Source organism: Vombatus ursinus, unplaced genomic scaffold (assembly GCF_900497805.2).
Source record: "Vombatus ursinus unplaced genomic scaffold, bare-nosed wombat genome assembly UNPS02009824.1, whole genome shotgun sequence".
Taxonomy (NCBI): domain Eukaryota; kingdom Metazoa; phylum Chordata; class Mammalia; order Diprotodontia; family Vombatidae; genus Vombatus; species Vombatus ursinus.
The window spans coordinates 3436275-3450680 of NW_020949602.1; the positions used below are offsets into that span (position 1 = coordinate 3436275).

The 14406-nt window shown below is 42.4% G+C and overlaps 1 protein-coding gene across 1 annotated transcript in view; it reads left to right on the forward strand.

Annotated features, from left to right (window-relative positions):
• Positions 1 to 14406, forward strand: part of PRKAA2 (protein kinase AMP-activated catalytic subunit alpha 2) — a 68806-nt gene that overhangs the window by 19081 nt on the left and 35319 nt on the right. The window contains exon 2 of the mRNA XM_027852814.1: positions 8962 to 9103. Coding sequence (XP_027708615.1) covers positions 8962 to 9103 — 142 coding nt within the window. The remainder of the gene's footprint in view (positions 1 to 8961; positions 9104 to 14406) is intronic.

Consider the following 14406-nt stretch of genomic DNA (forward strand, 5'->3'; position numbering starts at 1 on the left):
AATGAAGTTTACCTCCCTGTAACTTTTGGTTCAGCCCTCCTCTGCCAAGCAAACCTGGTCCAATGCTGCTCTGTGGCAGTATTACCATTATTTGAAGGAAGCTATCACATCTCCTTTAAGACTTCTTGGCCAGTTCCTTTAGCCATTCTTCAGATGACATCGACAGAGGGGTTATGGAAAGATGACTAGGAACCTGGAGTATCAGATGTAGAAGCCCAGGGACTCGCCTTTCTGGGCCCCAGTTTACTCTTGTCTCATGAATGCTATAACTAGCTGGATTTTCTGTCGTACCATGTACGTGTGGAAATAACTAGGAGTTAGTACTTCTTCATTTCTTTTTACTTTGGCCCAAAGTTCACTTGCCCAGTTTCCTGTAAGATTTGCAGAAATGAGGTCACTCACTTTGTCAGAAAATTAAAATGGCCCTTAGCCTTGGGTATTTTTTTTTTTTTTGCCCAAAATATCACATCCTCGCTTAACCCTTTTGAGATAACTTTTGAGTTAAGAAGATAATTAAATTTGCCCTATCAGATCTCCGGGATGAGATTTGCAGAAATAATGAAGTCACATACATAGATGGCACACAGTGCTATAACGACTCCTCCCCCAATTAGTATTTAATGTGTCATGAACTTACAAAGATCAGTTCTTGCTTTAGTCTTTAGTGAAGCCATTAATAGCAAATGTAATGGAAATATGCCATACCTTAGTTTAATTCTTCTCATCTAATGCAAAAGATATTATAGGGTATGCAAAGCAGTGTTTTTATTTTGAAGTATGTGAACAACTTTATTTTTAGCACGGTGTTATTGAGGAAAGAATTTCAGGCAGTTCTTATCTCTGCTAATAATAGTGACCTTCCTCACTCCTAAAAGGGAACAGTGCTATTGCTCAGTTGTTTCTAACATTAATCATCATTAGCCACATAGAAATTCTATATTATTTGCTGGAGTCTTTATTTTTTAAGACTGCAAAATTATTTTCTCTAAACTTAGACTTTCATCATTTCTAACACAATTTAAAATGATCAAAATTTTGTTTTTCTATTGTCTTAATTTTGAGTGCTACTACATTTTTACTTATTAAAAAGCTTTTGATTTATGAGAATCAATAATTTCTCTCAAATTATATATACATACATATTACATATATACATATTATGTATATATATGCATATAAAAATATACAGACACATATTTGAGAATTTGTCCATGTTCAAAATCCATAGCAGGGGATTAGTTTTAAAATTGTAAAAGCTAGCCACATGGGCATTGTAGTATAGTGTAGAGAGATCTGCTCTGTCAGGCAGGGAGACCTGGGTCCTAGTCCCACCTCTTACATGTACTGGGCAAGTCACTTGAAACTCTCAGTTCTCCAGGCAACATTCTGAGGAATTCCCTATGATAATAAATCACAAGTGTGGTAAAAAAAAAAAAAAATAGACATTTCAAAATCCTAACAGCTAGGGCTAGTTAGCTAATAACTAAGTTATTAACAGCATTACAGTGGCCTTCTGGTTGGTCTTCCTTTTTCAGTTCTATTCCCCCTCCAAACCATGCTTGTCTGACAGTGATTTTTCTAAAGCTCAGGCTGAGCCGGGTCACGTCCCCTCTCCCCGCTGCAGGAGCCTACTGTGACCTCCAGGATCAAATCTACAGTCTTATGTTTAGCATTTAAAGCTCTTCCAGGCCGGCCCGTTCCTGTCTTTCCAAGTATTCTAGGACTGCACTGCCTGCCCTGTTCCCTGGAATCCAGCTATTACAGCTCCTTGCTGCTCTTGTCTCCGAATCATTGCCTTTGTCCTGGTGGACGGTCATGTGCAGGTTGCTCTCCCTCCTCCCTCTGCCCCCAGCTTCCTTCAGGACTTTCTCTGGGGGCTTCCCTTGACGCATGGCTCCTGGTTCCCTTTCCTCCCAGATGCCCTTCCCCCATGCAGCATCTGGCTTGTATGTACATAGTTATTTAAATGTTTCTCTCTTTAGAATGTGAGCTCCTTGAAGGCAAGGAGGGGGATTTTGTCTTTCATTCTGTCCCCAGTGCTTAGCACAATGCCTGGCGCGTTGTACATGCTTGATAAGTGCTCCTTGACTGATTAATATTAGGATTTCATTGTGACGAAGGGCCCGGGACACATTTACTCAGTGCGTTTCCCATCGGATCTCTGGTGGCAGTGCCGTGGACTTCCTGATCTTCTTTTACAGATGAAGAAATGGAATCACAGGTGAAGGGGGGGGTCTCTTTATCTCTTTGTCTACAACAGAGGTTGGCACGTAAGCTGCGTTCATTGTCCTGGCTGCCCTCTGGCCAATAAAGACTGAGGTGTAATGACGCTCTTGGCAGCCATAAATACTGAGTCAAGGCTATGAGGTCTTTGGAGCTCATGGTAGCGTAGTACAAATGCGTTCTAGGTGGTGCAGTGGATAGGATGCTGAGCCTTAAGTCAGGAAGACCTGAGTTCAAATCTGGCCTCAGACACTTACTAGCTGTGTGGCCTTGGGCCTGAGTCTAAGGTTAGAGAAAATAATCTTGCAATAAGAAAATAATCTTGTTCTGCCTTAGTTTCCTCATCTGTAAAATGAGCTGGAGAAGGAAATGGCAAACCACTCCAGGATCTTTGGGGACAAAAAACCAAATGGCGTCGCAGAGAGTCGGACACAACTGAAAACAACTGAAGGACAACAAAAACATACGAGATGTGTAGAAGAAACTCTTCTATTTCGTTTGTCCTTTTATATTGTCTGTTTCTGTTATTCTATAATCTGGCTTCCCCCCCCCCCCCCCCATAGTGCTGAAACTCTCTCGAGGCAAAAAACAGAGCAGCTAATGACATCTTAACTTGTCTTGATGACATCATCCTTTGAAAGGAAGAGAAACCAGTAAAGGCCCATTCTCCTCTGGATGTGCTCCTCCGAAGGAGGTGCTGGCCATGAGACCAGAAGGGATGAGAGCCTGCTGGGGAAGTGCCTACCACCTTGCTGAATTTGTGATGGAGGAGAGAGAGCCTTGGAGTGGTGGGCACCTGAGCCGTTTGCAGAGCAGCTTTTGAAGGGTTGAGAGGTGACATCTTGGGAACCTGAAGTCTAGGGCTTGTCAGCTTGGGAAAGGTGGGAACATTTTAAGGAGGAAATTCAGAAGATACAAAAAGAGAATGCGAATGAAGAGCAACAGGACTTGTCCAAAGAGCCTGATGGGGATGCATAGGGAACTCACCAATTTCTCTGTAGATTTTTTATCCTTTTGTTTGTTTTCGGTGAGACAGTTGGGATTAAGTGACTTGCCCAGGGTCACACAGCTAGTAAGTGTCAAGTGTCTGAGGCCAGATTTGAGCTCAGGTCCTCCTGGTTCCAAGGCCAGATCTCTATCCAATGCACCACCTAGCTGCCCCTCTGTAGACTTTTTAAAAGAAACGTACATGTGCATGGAAGCAAGGGTAAGAACCAGAGGATGAACACTGATGTGTGGCGTCTGGCATGCTTCTGTAAGAGTGGCAGGAAGAGGGCAAAAGTGCCAAATAAGTTATCAAGGAAAACTGGGGACAACAAAGAGGGCTTTAAAAATAGACGCTGATCCTGACGTATCAGCGGTCAGTAGCCATTGCCTCCACTGTGTAGGACAGACGTCATTGCCATTTCTGCAGGTGGGCTGCATTGGCCCGTCCTTTCCTTGAGGCTGCCTTGTTGGTGGGATATGCTCGGTGTCCTCTTTGGCTCTGGATTGCTGCCACAGGAATGCTTCTTTCAGTTGAGGGCTCGGCGAATGGTTTTGTGGTCTGCTCACTTCCCTTTGAGCTAGTTAATACATGTTTTCTTCTGCTTCTTTGTTCTTCCTGCTCATCATTTCTCACAACGCTGTAATATCACATTTGCTATTCTGTATGGTACCTTCCACATAACATAATTAGTTTAACCGTTCCCCAGTTAATGAGTATCTGCTATGTTTCTAGTTTTTTGCTGTTACAGAAAGTGCTGCTATAAATAATTTGATGTACATGGTAGTTTTCTTTCAAATGTTTGACTTCCTTGAAGTACATTTGTAGCAGTAGGCTCTCCTTTAACAGATTGCAGGAGAAAGGGCACTGGAGTCGGAGTCAAAAGACCAGAGTTCAAATTCTGCCTCCTTTACTTACTAACTGTATGGCTGTGGACAAATTATTTGGCCTTTCTTTGCCACGATTTCTCTTTTTATATAATGTCACCATTAGACTATAGGATCTCTATGCCACTTATAGCTATAAATCTATGATCATATATGTCTCTGGTCTTTGTGTTCTCAACAGGTATTGCAATATATCATAAGTGGTCCATTCTTAATAATGTTTAATGGTTTTTTTTTTTAATGTTTAGTATGTAATGTGACCATGTAAGAAATTATTTGAATTCAATTATATCTAAGTGCTTGTTAATTCTCTTCAAAGTTACATTAGAGAAAAGAGGCTGATATAAACAGGCAAATAAAGAAAAATTTTAATGCTTTTGATATTACTCTTTGTTCACCTCTAATACTCAAATAGCGTATCAGTATGCTTGACTATTTCTTTTTAAGAATAAATTTATTATTTAGCTATTTTTAACATTAAGATTTTTTTGAGTTCCAAATTTTCTGCCTCCCCTCATTGTCGTTGAAAAGGCAAGAAATGTGATACCAATTATACGTGTGAAATCATGTAAAACATTTCCATATTAGCTGTGTTGAAAAAAAAGGCAAGAAAAATAAAGTAAAGTAATGTTTCTATCTAAACTCAGACTTTATTAGTTCTTTCTCTGGAGGTAGATAGCATTTTTCATCATAAGTCCTTTGAAATTTTCTTGGGTCATTGTATTGATAAGAATAGCTAAATCTTTCACAGGTGATCATTATACAATATTGCTATTACTGTGTACAATATCCTGGTTCTGTTCACTTCACTTTCATCATATTAAGTGTTTCCAGGATCTTTGGAAACCATCCTGCCTGTTATTTCTTATAGACAATAGTATTCTGTCATGATCATATATCACAACTTGTTCAGTCATTTCCCAGTTGATAAGCATCCCTTCAATTTCCAATTCTTTGCTACCACAAAAAGAGCTGCTATAAATAAATATAAATAAATAAATATCTAGGTCCTTTTCCTTTTTCTTTGATCTCTTTGGGATACAGACCTAGTAGTGATATTGCTGGGTCAAAGGGTATGCATAGTTTTGTAATTGTTTGAGTATAGTTCCAAATTGTTCTCCAGAATGATTGGAGCAGTTACAACTCTACCAACAGTGCAATTAGCGTCCTGCTTTTTCCATATTCCCTCCAACATTTATCATTTTTTTTTTCTGTCCTATTAACCAATATGATATGTGTGAGGTCTGGGGCCTCAGAGTTGCTTTAATTTGCATTTCTCTAATCAGCAGAGATTTAGAGCACTTTTTCAAATAACTGTAGATATCTTTGATTCCTTCTTTTGAAAATTGCCTGTTCGTATCTTTGACCATTTATCAATTGGGGAGTGACTTGTATTTTTATAAATTTGATTCAGGTCCCCATATATTTGAGAAATGAAACCTTTATCAAAGAAATTTAGTGTAAGTTTTTTTTTTTTTTAACCCCAGTTTCCTGTTTTCTTTCTAATTTTGATTACATTGGTTTTGTCCGCGCAAATCTTTTTTAATTTAATGTAATCAAAATTAACCATTTTACTTCTCATGATCATGAGTTGATGCTTTCCAAAGATTAACTTCATGACAAAATACAAAATAAAAACCTTTGTCTAGAAAATAAAGTGACAAATTATTTTTATACTTGAAGAAATTTTTCCCATGAAATACTGGTAGAGAAAGGTCATTGACTTATGAAATAGTCATAAGTTATGCACGAGGTTAATCTTTGGAAAGCATTAACTTTAAAACAAAGTCAGGCATTGGTCCCCTCTAATAATCCCTGGGATACTTCCTGGACACTTTGATGGGTCTATAATCTCACTGATTACTTTTTAGTAATGCAGATCACAGTTCGTCATAATAGCAAACAAGTTATATAGGGCTCGAAGGATAGCAAAATACTTTAGAAATAGTATCTCATTTGATCCTCACAATAATCCTGGGAGGGAGGTGGTGTTATTGTCATCACCTTACAGGTAGGGAAAGTGAAACAGACAGGTTAAGTGACTTGAGCAGGGTCACACAGTGTCTGAGTCTGTATTTGAATTCTGGTATTCTTCATACCTCATCCATTGGGACACCTAGTTGCCTCATCAGTATCCGTGTGACTCTTTCAATGTCTTTGAGGCCCGTGTGACTCTAAGGGGAAGTATGGGGTGTTCAGGGAGAGCTAGCACCTTTTGTGTGAGGGCTTGCTGAACCCTTTTCGGGGCTGCTCATCTACTTCTGGTGTCCACCTGTCACCCAACTCTCATCTGTTGCTCCAAGAAGCTGTAGCATGTGCAGCAGCCGTACTCCAGTAAAACCATCTTGGCAGATGGGCTAAACCAGATTGAAGGTAACTGACAAGCCTCAAACCTGTTGGTGAGTTAGGTAGATGTCTACCCGAAGCGTGTGAAGACTGCGCCTGGCAGAATGGGCAGAAGAGAACGATTTGTTCCAACAGCCATGAAGGTGGCTGAAGCAGGCTCTATGGAGCCCTTCAAACTCGGTCAGACATCAAAGAAAGCAAGGTCATCCATTGTGTCTTGGGCCATTACCAGACATCCTGACTTTTGTCTTGCCGCTGGACTTTGATGACTAGAAGAATGAATGAGGCTGACGATTTTGTGCAGCTCTGCCTCACTTAAATCCAGTTCACAGGAAAGTCAAAACATCACGCCATAATATCTTTGGTCCTCTTTGAAAATGAAGGATGAACAACTCTAAGGGCAATGGCCCTGGTGATGGAAGATTGTGGTCTAGATGAACTGTGGATGATGGTTAGAATATTTGAAAAGGTGTTTTGATTCTTTGTTATATGGGATGGCAGTCTGTGGCAGGGGATGACTTAGGTGATATAAAAATGAAAGACATTGATAAAAATGTGTGTGTGTGTGTGTGTGTGTGTGTGTGTGTGTGTGTGTGTGGAGAAGGGCCTGCAGGAGAGACTTGAGGTAGGGAGACAAATCAGAAAGGTTTTACAGCAACTGAGTTTTGCACTCAGGTGGTAATTGAGTAGCAACAAGGGGGGTCAGATGTGAGAGATGTCGGGAGGTAGCAAGGTGTGACGATTGTTGAGATACATGGGGCAAGGGAGAGGGAGAAGAGGAGGATGATGCCAAGCTGAAAAACCAGTGATAATCCAAGGTCCTTGATCAAAGACTTATGTTTTTTACACATGCCTCGGAGAGACCTTACTTGAGCCCTTGTGGGCTCACCCATCCATCGTTCTGCTCCTTCAGAAGAGCCAGGCTTTTCTTAGGGCAGTTATTCCTTCTGCTGATCTGAGCTGAAGCGCCCTGGAGGAGTTGCTGTGGTCAACAGAATTCATTAGTGCAATCCTTGGAAGTTTAGAGCTGGTTATTATTAATGAGTCCAATCCCCTGATTTTGTACATGAGGAAACTGAAGCCCAGATAAGTTAAGTGACTTACGCGCTCAAAGTCACACAACTCATTAGTAGCTGAGCCAGGGCTGACATTCAGGTTTTGTCTAAATCCAGTTTTTTGGTGGCCATCATTTGAGGGCTGGCCCTGTGTGAATTCAGCCTCATCCCTGAGCGGCAGACCTACACTCCCTACCGGCTTTCTGCTCAAAGCCTTTCAGGTTTGTTGTAGGACCTGCCCAAGCTTGTTTTCTGTGGGCATAGTCTTTGGGTTAATGCAGGCTCAGTTTAGGGTGAACCAACTTTAGGGGCTCCCCATTCCCTGCCCTAGAGGAGAAAATGCAGATTCCTCAGGCTGGCACTTAAGATTCCCCCTATTTTAATCTGACCCCCACTTGCCTTTCCTGCCTTATTTCCTACTACTGCCCTTCATGAGTTCTGCATTGAAGACCAACTGGAGGGCCAGCCATTGGTGCTCAATCTCCCACCTCCATGTAGTCATGCAAGACAGTCCTCTGGCTTGGAATCCTCCTGGCTGCCCCTTGTTTTCCTGGAAAGCTTCACACAGATGCCCCATCCTCTGTGGATCCCTCCCTGACTCCTGGAGGTGTTTTTACTTCCTTCCTCCCCGGTTCTCCCTGTGTTACTCTTCTCTGTGGACTTGTCATATCCATCCAGTGAAATGTAAACTCTTTGATGGCTGAGATGTTTTTGTTTTTGTTTGTATTCCTAGCACCTCGCAGAATGTCTGACCTGTGAGGATGGGGTAGGGACTGGACCTGTGATTTCACCAAGAGAGGGAATTCTCTGATGAAGAAACTCTGTCCCAGTGAAGGTTCAAACCTTCTCTGCAGCCACTCCCTCTGGCACGGGAGGTTGGCCCTTTCTCTACATGTTAGACAGTTGTCTTTGATGCTGACAGGCTGTGATGTGCCCATCTAGCTCCAGTGTGTCAGAGGTGGTGCTTAACCCAGGGATGTGTTCCTGACTTTGAGACCACCTCCCCCCCCACCCCCTCCCCCCCCCCCCCCCCCCCCCCCGCATCTAGGAGGAACTTAGTAAAAGTAAAATTGAGAAGGGCCTTGCTGGGGGCACCTGCTGAATACCAGAGGCTTTCAGTCATATGTCTACTTGCCAGAAGCAACATGTTTCTTGTATTCAAAACAAGAATTCAACAAGTCATTCTTTTCTTTTTTAAATTTTCTTTTTTTAAATTAACAAGTGTTTGTTTTCCTTGTCTCTCTCCTACTGAAAAAATGAAAAAAAAAAAGCAAAAACCCATGTAACAAATATGTATAGTCAAGCAAAACAAATTCCCATATGGTCACGTTCCCAAAAAACGTGTATGTTGTTGAAATCTCATTATGTGAGGAGAATATGTACGCACTGATGCAGCGTTTTTTTCAAAATAAGGGGTAGAAATTCTGATGACTACTCACAGTTCTTTCTTTTTTCCTTTGCTTAGTTGGAGAACACCAGTTGACAGGCCATAAAGTGGCAGTGAAAATCTTAAACAGACAGAAGATTCGTAGTTTGGATGTGGTGGGAAAAATCAAAAGAGAGATTCAAAATCTCAAACTCTTCCGACACCCTCACATTATCAAACTGTAAGTACTTTTATGTCTGAGAGTCCAAGAGGGAACATTCTCTTGAAATGATTACTGGTTTACTTACAAACAGTGATATTTTTAGTTTGGTAAAATCTTTTAATTTGGTTTTGATCAAATTAATATTATCATTGACTTCAATCATTTCCCCTAGCTTTGTTTCTTAACCCTTCTGGTTTGAAATTTAAAGCCATCGTCACCCAGTGGTTTGGTGTTCTAGCTCTGTACACAGCATAGGAATGTCTCCTAGGCCTCGGGCTCCTTTCCCCATCACTATGTCCACTTAACGGTCATTTATGACTTTGCATTTTGGGGGTTCGTGCTATAATTTTCCCCTAATTAAACTTGCAGAGCACCCACGTATTCCCTGTTTATTTTCTTTTCTCTCCCCGGGGGGAGGAAAGAAAGCCCGGATGACGGAGGTTGAGCCTGTGATTGGATTCAGGCGAAAGTGAGAGGCAGCATCACATGGTGGACAGTGGTGCCTGGGAGTCCGAAAGACCAGTGTTTATGCTCCCCCTTTGCACACTACCTTTTGAGCTGCTGTGTGACCCTGGGCAGCTCACTTCACCTTGGGAGCTGCTACACTTTCTTTTTCTTTAAAATGGGGAAAATAAAACCTGTCATAGCTGTCCCCCAGGGTTGTTGTGAGGATCAAATTAGATAATGAATGAAAAGCTCTTTACAAACCCCAGTGGGTTCTGTGAGAGACAGTAGTTCTTATGAAATCCTTGGAAACCTGAAATGAGATATTTGGACAATGCAGGCTGTGCTTTAATACAGAGAGGAAGTATAATGTTCCAGGGACTGAGTTTATTTTTTATCTTAAGGATTGGACAAAGTTTTGTGAATTAGATTCAGTCAGTTAACACATACTTATTAAGTGTTTACTGTGTGCCGGGGATTTTGCTATGCGCTGGGCAGACAGAGCAAGGCAAAAGCCTCTGCCCTAGAGGAGCTCACATGCTGGTGGAAATAATGAAATGCATACAAGGTATGTACTGAGCAGGTAGAGGTTAGAGCATCTCAGAGGGGAAGGCACAGGCAGCTGGGTAACAGGAAGAAGCCTCCTGTGAACAGTGGCATTTGAGCTGAATCTTGTAGGAAACAAGGGAGGCTAAAGGATAAGTGAGGAAGGAGCCTGTTTAAGGTACAGGGCACAGCCAGTGCAAAGGCATGGAGGTGGGAGATGAGATATTTGAGCCATTGTAGCCAAATGGCGAATGTGTGGAGAGAAGTAAGGGGTAAGAAACCATGAAAATAAGAGGGAGCAGGTGATGGAGAGTTGTAAGTGCCAAACAGAGAACTTAGTATTTGATCCTGGAAGGAATATGGAAAAGTAGATTTTATCAAATGGGAAATGGGGCAAGGGAGAAATGGAGCATGAATACACTTTCAGTATAGCTAAGAGCCAGTACAATTCAGATTGGTGATAAGTTTGGCTATTACCTCCAAGGAGGATGGCCAGAGGGAGAGTCTGGACATGGCAGTGGGGGCCAGGGAATGTTCTTCCTCCTGCACCACAGGCCGTGAGTGGGGCAGGGGATGAGTGAGAGGAGCTTCCAATCATTGCAACAGGAGATAGGATAAGAGAGCAGGAGTAGCTGATCATCTAGAAATGAGTTCCGGCAGCGTTTCATTGGTTAGAAGAGGTCCGTGGTGGGGGGCACACAGCTAGACTATGTGAGGTCACGGCGGGTTGTGATGCGTCCGGTGATTCCCTGGGAGGCTGGCTCATCGCAGGCAGGGCAAAAGGAGATAGTTGTACTGGCTCTGTGCTGGAAAAGGTCGGGGGCTTGGGAGGTGGGGGTGGGGCTAAAGCTGCAGAGGGTCCTGGAGGCCACTGGGTATGTGGATGGGTCTTGTCCCAAGAGAGTTGCCTGGAAACATCTTAAGTATTAGATAAAGTTTTAGGAATCAGATTGAAATCATCATAATTCAGGGAATGGAAGAATTGATAGGAGTAATGGGGGAATCCTTAGGAATCTAAACTTAAGAGCCTGACCCTATGCTTATCATTTGTACACCTTGGACATGGACACCTCTGGTCGCTGCTCTGAGCCTTCTCCGAGTTCTCTGACCTGCAGGGCTGCTCAGTGGGGAGGGTGCTTGCAATCCAGAATTCCTCCTTGCTTGCACATCTCCTCACCACTTCAGCCTACTGGACAAAACAGATGAAGTGAGGGCAAACTAGGAGAGGAAGACGAGTGTATCAGGGAAAATGTGGTAAAGCAGAAATGGACCCCTAGAGCAACGCAGCAAGGATTCTGTTCTCTCATCCCCTCGCTTTACATGCTGCGGCCACTGGGTCAGCATGTTTCCTAGTGACCAGCTCCCGTATGACTCCTGATTGAACAGAGTGGATTCTCCCCTCCCTGACATTCAAGGCCGTCGGCACTCTGGTGACACTCTCCCTTGCCAGCCTGCTATTGCTCCCCTGCATCTGTCCCTGCTTCAACCAAACTGGATTGCTTTCTCTTTTCCTGCATAGGCATCGCACCGTTCTCCCTCCTTGCATCTGTCCCTGTTGCTCCCTGCGCTTCCCCCTTGCTTCTCCTATTGGTATTTTGAATTCTTACCCACCTTCTAAAGTCCAACTCAGATTCCACCTTTCTAGAGTCCCTCCTAGGATCTTCTTCTAGAGTCCTTCCTTCCCTAGGATCCCTCCCTTCCCTTCCCTTTTCACCACCATCTTCCTTCTTAGACCTCACCTATCAATGCTTTTAAAATGTCTTTAATGTACTAATCATGTAATAATTATGATAATAGCAATAACTGATATGTATATAATACTTTAAAATTTGCAAAAGTGTTTTACATCCATGATCTCATTTGAGTCCCAGAGCAATCCTGTGAGGTAAGTGCTATAGGTATTATCATTCCCATTTTACAGGTGAGAACATTGAGACTCAAGTGTGTTGCATCTTGCCCAGCCTCACGCAGCCAATAAATACGAGAGATGGTTTTGAGTCCAGCCCTTTCTGACTCTTAGCCCAGGACCCCATCGGTCTCACCGTGCTGCCTTTCGTGTAACGTACAGAACAATAATATCCCTAGGGTCCCAATCCCAAAGTTCATTAGGAAGAGAGTACGAGAGGACTTTCCTCTGGCACCAGTTTGGAAAATGGATTAAAGGGACGCCTAGAATGGCTGTGAAGCAGAAGTGATACCAGGCTTAGTGCAAGTCCCCTGGCCAGATTGAACCACCTCCCACTCACCTGAGAAGGTGACTTGTGGCTGAGCTTCTGTCTGGGATCTTTGTGAGGTGTGGAGATTCAGGAAATGTAAATGTGCTGTTTTTTTTCTGGAGCAGAATTGAGCCTGCAGCCTGTAGGCCAGTGAGTGATGCTTATTCCTGGCTACACTCTAGGAAGTGTGACTAAAGGAATGCTATCTTGAGCGGGAAGTGCCTTAGACACAAAAAAACTGGGAGGGCTTCAGGAACAGGTCGTGCAGGACAAGCCTGAGTTCTCTAGGTGATGGGGTTTCTCCTCTGGTAGGTCAGGGGAAGGCCACAGCTATGTTTTCCCTGAATTTCAGGAAATAAAGTCTTAATAAAGTTTTTATGATTTTCTTCTGTAAAAGATCAAGAAATATCGTGTAGCTCAGAGATGTCAAACATGCACCCCACAGCTGCATACATTCTGCAGTCCTGCAACTTCTGAGTGGAGACATTAGACTAAAACAGAATTAGGAAATACTTAACAAAATAAAAATACAATAGAAAATAGAAAATGTTAATGTGGGGTTTTCTAAGTCAGTGTGTAGCCTGCAGGGATCCTTTGTATGGTTTAGTGACTTCTATTTTTATTTGAGTTTGACACCAGTCTTCTGAATGATGGTACAAATGAATGACCACTTGTTGAAAGTGCCATACTGGGGAGGCTTTCTGGTTCATTCAATCCTGTTGGATATGGGATGGACTGGATGGGTTCTGAGGACCCTTTCTGAGGACTCTGAAAATCCTGTGATTTTGTGAAATAAATGAAATTGTAACAGGGTGAAGGGCTGGGCACACAAAATAATCACAGAGTCTGAGTTGTAAGACATATTGAGAGGAAATCCAGTCCAACTTCGTGCACCAACAAGAATGGCCTCTTCTATATTCTGGTCACCCACCTCTGTGTGAAAATATCAAAGAAGGGGGAACCTATCACTTCCACAGAAATCTCTTTCCATTGTTGAGTAGCTTTTTTTTTAATTTTAATTTTTTTTTAACATGCATTTTTAAAACTTTGGGTTACAAATTTTCTCCCTTCCTCCCTCCCCACCCACACTCATTGAAAAGGCAAGCAACTCGATACAGGTTATAGAGGTGTAGTCATGCAAAACACTTCCATAGTAGTCATGTTGTGAAAAACTAAGTATATTTCCCTTCATCCTATCCTACCTCCCATTTATTCTATTCTATCTTTTGACCCTGTCCCTCCTCAGAAGTGTTTGCTTCAGATTATCCCCTCCCCCAATCTGCCCTTCCCTCTATCAACCCCCTGATCTCTTGTCCCCTTTCCCCCTTATTTTCCTGTAGGGTAAGTAGATTTCCATACCCCAGTTGTGTTTGTTATTCCCTCCTTTTGCCAAATCCTATGAGAATAAGATTCACTCATTCCTTCTCACCTTCCCCCATTTCCCCTCCACTGTAAAAGCCTTTTCTTGTCTGTTTCATGTGAGATAATTTACCCCATTCTATCTCTCCCTTTCTCCTTCTCCCAGTATAATCCTTTCTCACCCCTTATTTTTATTTTCCAGATATCACCCCTTCATCTTCAACTCACCCTGTGCCCTCTATCTGTCTATCTATCTATCTATCTATCTATCCATACATACATATAATTTTTTTCCCCTTCCACTACCCTAATACTGACGAAGGACCCATGAGTTACAAATATCATCTTTCCATGCAGGAATGTAAACAGTTCAACCTTAATAAGTCTCTTATGATTTCTCTTTCCTGTTTACCTCTTCCATGTTTCATTTGAGTCTTGTATTTGAAAGTCAAATTTTCTATTCAACTCTGATCTTTTCATCAAGAATGCTTGAAAGTCCTCTATTTCACTGAATGACCATTTTTTCCCCTGAAGGATCATACTCAATTTTGCTGGGTAGGTGTATCCTATCTCCTTTGCCCTCTGGAATATTATATTCCATGCCCTCCAGTTCCTTAATGTAGAAGCTGCTAACTCTTGTGTTATCCTGATTGTGTTTCCACAATACTTGAATTGTTTCTTTCTGGCTGCTTGCAATATTTTCTCCTTGACCTGGGAATTCTGGAATTTGGCTACAATATTCCTAGGAGTTTTCCT